General features: G+C 53.0%; 1 protein-coding gene across 1 annotated transcript in view; it reads left to right on the top strand.

Annotated features, from left to right (window-relative positions):
• bsk (mitogen-activated protein kinase dJNK) overlaps window positions 1–5,246 on the top strand; it is a 6,545-nt gene extending 1,299 nt beyond the window's left edge. The window contains exons 5-8 of the mRNA XM_017901847.1: window positions 2,039–2,168; window positions 2,243–2,401; window positions 2,508–2,632; window positions 2,962–5,246. Of these exons, the coding sequence (XP_017757336.1) occupies window positions 2,039–2,168; window positions 2,243–2,401; window positions 2,508–2,632; window positions 2,962–3,114 (567 nt within the window). The 3' untranslated portion in view covers window positions 3,115–5,246. The remainder of the gene's footprint in view (window positions 1–2,038; window positions 2,169–2,242; window positions 2,402–2,507; window positions 2,633–2,961) is intronic.
• Window positions 5,247–6,214: the final 968 nt, after the last annotated feature.

Genomic DNA, 6,214 nt, shown 5'->3' with positions numbered 1-6,214 from the left:
AAGGAATGGCGAGTCCGTGGCGTCTGCGACGCGACCAGACGCGACCAGACGCGACCAACGGGGCGGGGGTAGACGGGCAGCAGCAGGAGACGCAGACGACGAGGAAGAAGACGAAAAAGAAATAGAGAAAGAAGAAGAAGAAGAAGAAGAAGGAGAAGGAGAATCTCGGTGATCGTCGAATCCGCGATGTATGGTCGAGTAGCTAGCCCTCGTAATCGCATAATCGGTAGCAGGTGTCGAGCGAAAGGACGCGTGGTCGCGACGCGGAGAAAATACAAACGGAGAGAGATCGCGCTAATCCGCCACCCGTTACCGGCGTCGTCGACGTCGGCGTCGGCGTCTGCGTTCGCGATACTCTATAAATAATTGGGGGAATCCCGCGGTAGCAGAAGAAATTGCCGTGTTTCGAGGCAAACGCGGCACGCTGTCGTCGAAATATTCGCGCGACTTCTTCTTCTTCTTCTTCTTCTTCTTCTTTCTCCCCTTCGCCTCGTCTTCCTCTAATTTTGGCCGACCGACGAAAACAGTTTGACCAGCGGACGCTCGTCTTCTTTTTCTTTCGCGGCCGAGAACGTCTGGCCGACTTTGCTCCAATTTCTATTTTCGACCGAGACGCCGAAACTTTCGAGCTGGATGTTACACGCGCGAATCGAAGCCACGAAACCGTGTGGCGATCGTATTCCGATGGAAATGGAGAAAAGGAGGAAAGGAGGAAAGGAGGAAAGGAGGAAAGAATGGTTGGGCTAATAATCGGTTGTCGCAATGGCGATCATCTGTCGCAGACGAATCCGGCGCGCATAAGAAGCGAGCAAAGCGGCGGGGCGGCGGCGGCGTCGTCGTCCGGAAGCGAGGAGCGGAGAAGCAGCGGCGAGAGCGTGCCGCAGGTGCCGATGCCGGTATCTGTGCCGGTATCGGTGCCGGTGCTCCTGCCTCTCGACCAACCGAGCAAGCAGAGGCGAGAGATCGCGTTTACTTTCGACCAAGTACGCTCGTATTCCCAGCCAAAGTGGCTAAGAGCGTAAGTCCTCATCGAGTGCACCAGGAGTGCTCGAGCGGAGGGGAGGTTCAGGTACAGGTGCAGCAGGAGAGAAGAGCACCGAGGCGCATGCCTTACCTGGGGCCTGATATGACAACCCGGCTGTCCGCCATGTTTTACACGGTCGAAGTCGGGGACACCAGATTCACCATTCTGAAACGGTATCAGAACCTGAAGCCGATCGGATCCGGAGCGCAGGGCATCGTTTGGTGAGTATATCCGTCTCTTCGCGACGCGGCATATCGCGGGACCGATACGATTTCGTTGTTGCAGCGCGGCGTACGACACGGTCACCACGCAGAATGTCGCGATCAAGAAATTGTCCAGACCTTTTCAAAACGTCACGCACGCGAAGAGGGCCTACAGGGAATTCAAGCTGATGAAGCTGGTCAATCACAAAAACGTGAGTGTACGCCGATCCGTACGCCGATCGGCACCCACCACCACGATTCTCCCGTCGAACGCGTCCCATTCTTTCTTTTCCCGCAGATAATCGGTCTGTTGAACGCGTTCACGCCGCAACGCTCGTTGGACGAGTTTCAAGACGTCTACTTGGTGATGGAGCTTATGGACGCGAACCTGTGCCAGGTGATCCAAATGGATCTGGATCACGAACGCATGTCTTACCTGCTGTATCAGATGCTGTGCGGCATCAAGCACCTGCACTCGGCCGGTATCATTCACAGGGTAAGCGACGATTCGTTCGTCGAGATCCAGACGATCGCGAGTAATCGTTTAACTCTCGTTCCTTGTTCCTTCTTCTCGCCGATAGGATTTAAAGCCGAGCAATATCGTGGTAAAGGCCGACTGTACGCTCAAGATCCTCGACTTTGGCCTGGCTAGGACCGCCGGAACCACCTTCATGATGACGCCGTACGTGGTCACGCGGTACTACAGGGCGCCAGAGGTAAGGTATATCCTGTCCCAGAGAGAGAGAGAGAGAGAGAGAGAGAGAGAGAGAGAAAGAGAGAGATGGAGGTGCACGTTCTGTTGGACACGCAGGTGATCCTCGGAATGGGATACAAGGAGAACGTGGACATTTGGTCGGTCGGTTGCATAATGGGCGAAATGATTCGGGGTGGCGTGCTGTTCCCCGGTACGGATCACATCGACCAGTGGAACAAGATAATCGGTAGGTGTTCTTCAGCGGGGTAGGCGTTGTATCGAGGAACGCGCTCGGTTTAGCACTGCTGCACGTTGTTGCAGAGCAACTGGGAACTCCGGCGCAGGAATTCATGCAGCGGTTGCAGCCGACGGTGAGGAATTACGTGGAGAACAGGCCGCGGTATCCGGGATATCCGTTCGACAGGTTATTCCCGGACGTTCTGTTTCCATCGGACTCGTCGGAGCACAACAGATTGAAAGGTGAGCCCCCGTCTCGATCCTTCGCCACGCGTCTTCCGTCCTTTTTCTCCACCCTCCGACCTCCACGCGCCTTCCATGCGTTTCTTCTTTTCGTTGTGTGTTACAGCCAGTCAAGCCAGGGATCTATTGTCGCGCATGCTCGTGATCGACCCCGAGCGACGCATCTCCGTCGACGATGCTTTGCTGCACAATTACATAAACGTGTGGTACGACGAGGGCGAAGTCAATGCCGTAAGTGTCGTCGATTCCCTCGTTAATCTCGTTACCGTGCTCGCCTCGCGTTTCCTCTCCCTCTTCTTTCTTACCCCTTGCACGACCACGTTTCGGGAGCTCGGGGAAACGTGGTGGTGGTGGCGGCGGCGGTGGTGGTGGTGGTGGTGGTGGTGGTAGAGGAGTAGTCGTAGCGATAGCAATGGTAGTGGTGGGAATGGTGGTGGGAGAGAGAAGGCGAGTATCGATCGGAGACCGATTCGACTCTTTTCTCCGCCGAACGATTCCTTCTTTCCTCGAAGAAGGAGGAGAAAGACGACGATTGAAAGGTAGTTGACATCTGTTTACAGCCCGCACCAGGCCCGTACGATCACAGCGTGGACGAGAGGGAGCACACGGTGGACCAGTGGAAAGAGCTGATCTACCAGGAGGTGATGGAATACGAGACGAGCCATAATTCCGCGACGACGGCTCAAACGTCCGAGAGCGGTGATGCCCGGTAGACACGCAGGAACCTTGCCACCTTACGCGTCAAGGACGCACCTAGACTGTCCGACCTGTCATACGTACATATATACACACACGCGCGTATACACGAGCGCACGCGAGCGCGTGCGGACACACACACACACACACACACATACACACACACAGAGGCGGTACACATGCGTGTGTATATGTATGCATGTATGTATATACATATATACATATATATATATATTTCGCGGAAATGTAAAGAAGGGAAGCGACGATTAGAAACCGATCACGTCCATGGGAGAGACGTACGTTAAACGAAGCGCCGTTTTTGTTCAAGGCGAAGAAGAAAACGGGCGAGGCAGGAAGATCGCGAACCGAATGATATCGTAACGGGAGAGAGTGAGAGAGCGTCAGAGAGAAATGCCACGAGAGCGTGCCAGCGGGTGTGAGAGATCCGGAGCGAGCGCGAGTGCGAGAGGCAGAGAGAACGAGAGCGCGAAGGAGTAAGGTGAAGAAGCGAAGGTAACGCGCGCGTGCGCCTGTGTATGCGTGTGTGTGTGTGTGTGTGTGTGTGTGTGTGTGTGTGTGTGTGCGTGCGTGCGTGCGTGCGTGTGCGCGCGCGAGAGATGGAACGAAAGAGAGGAAGGGAGAGAGGAAGAGAGAGATACGTCGTACGCGCTAACGAAGACGAGGCATAACGAGCGCGCGTTTGCGAAAACGCGTACACGCTAGGAATCCCTGCAACCAAAGCATCGACGCGTTTCGAAGGTCCGCCGCCAACGGAAGCGTTCGCTCGATAAAAACAGGATACCGCGCCACGTTCGTCGTTGTTTTCGCCCGGTCTTCTTGCTCCGCTTTCCCAGCGTATCTTCTCCGAGCCGGGAAACCGCGCATTCGTTCCCAACGAACGTTCCCCGCGATCGAGCTTATAGTAGACAGGTTTGCGATAACGCTCAACCGTCATCGGATCCATACCGAACTCTGGTGCAGCCCGCTTTCCGAACCGACCTAAACGGTTCTCGTTGCCGTCTTCTTTCGCGTCTCATCTGCATCGAGAGATTCGATACCGCGAACCAAACCGAACGCGAGACAGAACCCTTTTGCTCGTTGCTCGTCTCTTTCCGTTTGCTTACTTTGCTCCTTTCTTTCTTTCTTTCCTTCTTTCTTCCTTCCTTCCTTCCTTCCTCTCATCTTTGCGCGTCTACCTTTCTCTCTGTCCACCCCAATCCCGATCCCCCCACGGCTGTTTCTTCGATCGTGCGCGTCGCGAAGCGGTAATCGAGCGATCGCGGATAAACTGCCCACGAGGTTCTCGTCTCTTCTTTGCCCGATCGCGCTCCAACGATCTCTTCGTCGACGCGCGACGCGCGACGCGGTCGAGGAAGGCTGGTCGCGGGCTTGGTTCACGGCGATAAACAGACAGGAGCGCGTCTGGAACGATTTCGACGACAACGGAAGGAGAATATGGGATCGATGGTCGATCGAAAGGAACGCGAAAAGGAAAACGCGTACGTAGGTACGTACGTACACGCATACACGGATACACGTTACGCGAAGGAACACGCACACCGTGCGCGACACGATACACACGGACACACGGAGTTTTGTAGGTAACTTTCGAAAGCGTGCAGAGTACAGGGTGTCGCCGACGAAAGAGCTCGAGCATTCCCATTTTCAAAGTCCGAATTTCCATTTGCCGCGATTACGCGTTTAATCGTCGAACGAGAACATTGTGTATTTTTATATGCCACTCGAAACGCGTGCTTTTGTCTCATCGTTTTCGCGCGCTCGTACGCCGCCGATATTTTGTAACGCTAACTTTGTAAGATGGTAACATTTTAATCTCGTAAACACTTTCCCAGGGAATAATACGAACGAAAGCCGAGAAAGAATGCGAAAAGAAAGCGGAGGAAACCAGCGATATCTAAGAGATAAGAAGCATCGTCGGGAGACGATCGTCCAAGCACGAGGCGACGGTCGAGCCCGTTTTTCTTCGATAAACCGAAAATGCAATGTCGCGGCGATCGATCTTCCGATACCTACGACGACCGTTATTCGTGGTTATACTCGTCGATCGTATTTAACTAGTTAGTTCCTTAGGTAAAACTCGTTTTCCTTGTGCAATCGTGCGATCGTCGTGCCATTGCACGACGACGAATGCCGATATATTATATCGTATCGTATCGTATCGTATCGTATCGTATACACGAGAAACGCTATTCCGTAATTTCTGAAAAATTCGCTGTCGACGAGCAAACGGCAATAATTGGCAAAGAGCTAAAGTTTCGACGATGATCGCCCGTGCGCGTGCAAGTAGAATAAGCACGAATGACGTTTGTACCGTTCGTTTCGGCGTTCCTTCGTTTCCCGTTCGTCGTTGGAGCAACGGCGGCTACCACGACGACCACTGCGACAACGACAACGACAACGGCGTCGGTGACGTGGTCGTCGTCGTAGTCGGTTCCCAATCGGGAGCGGTTTCCGCCACAACGACGTTACACATTTCCGGTTATGCTTTAGGCGACGAACCACGAGCGTTGTCCGTTTCACAGGCGAACGTACACTCCATGGTTAAGCTCGAATATGCGGGATGCGCGTTATTCCAAAGCGACACGTTTTGTGGCAATATCTGTGTACAGTAGTCGAACCGACCTCTACAGGACCGAATGACCGTAGTTTCCACTGACGACGATGACAACTAAGACTATTACTATTACGACGACCGCAACGACAACCACGACAACGACGACGACGACGACGACGACGACGATGCAAGGAACAGAGCTAACGACTACGATTACACCGATGATCATTAATATTACCGCTAGTACTGTTGCTGTCTGCTACTGCTATTTCTATTACTACTGAAACTACTATTACTATTACTACTTATTATTACTTTTACGTCGTTTCCTATTTTACTATTCCTCTTACTTTTGCATCCGATGTAGCTTCTGCCACTACTGTTACTTCTCCTACTACTCCTACTACTCCTGCTACTACGAATACTCTTTCCTTTCGCTATCGCTGTTCCTCCTATTACGCCCTTTTCTACTACTATCGCCACTACTGTCACCTTTGTTGCTACTGCTACTGCAACTGCTATTATTATTATTATTATTATTA

This window comes from Eufriesea mexicana, unplaced genomic scaffold, assembly GCF_001483705.2.
Source record: "Eufriesea mexicana isolate 0111107269 unplaced genomic scaffold, ASM148370v2 scaffold1767, whole genome shotgun sequence".
NCBI classification, from domain to species: domain Eukaryota; kingdom Metazoa; phylum Arthropoda; class Insecta; order Hymenoptera; family Apidae; genus Eufriesea; species Eufriesea mexicana.
Note: the sequence above shows the minus strand (reverse complement) of the source record. Positions and strands in the feature narration are given on the sequence as shown.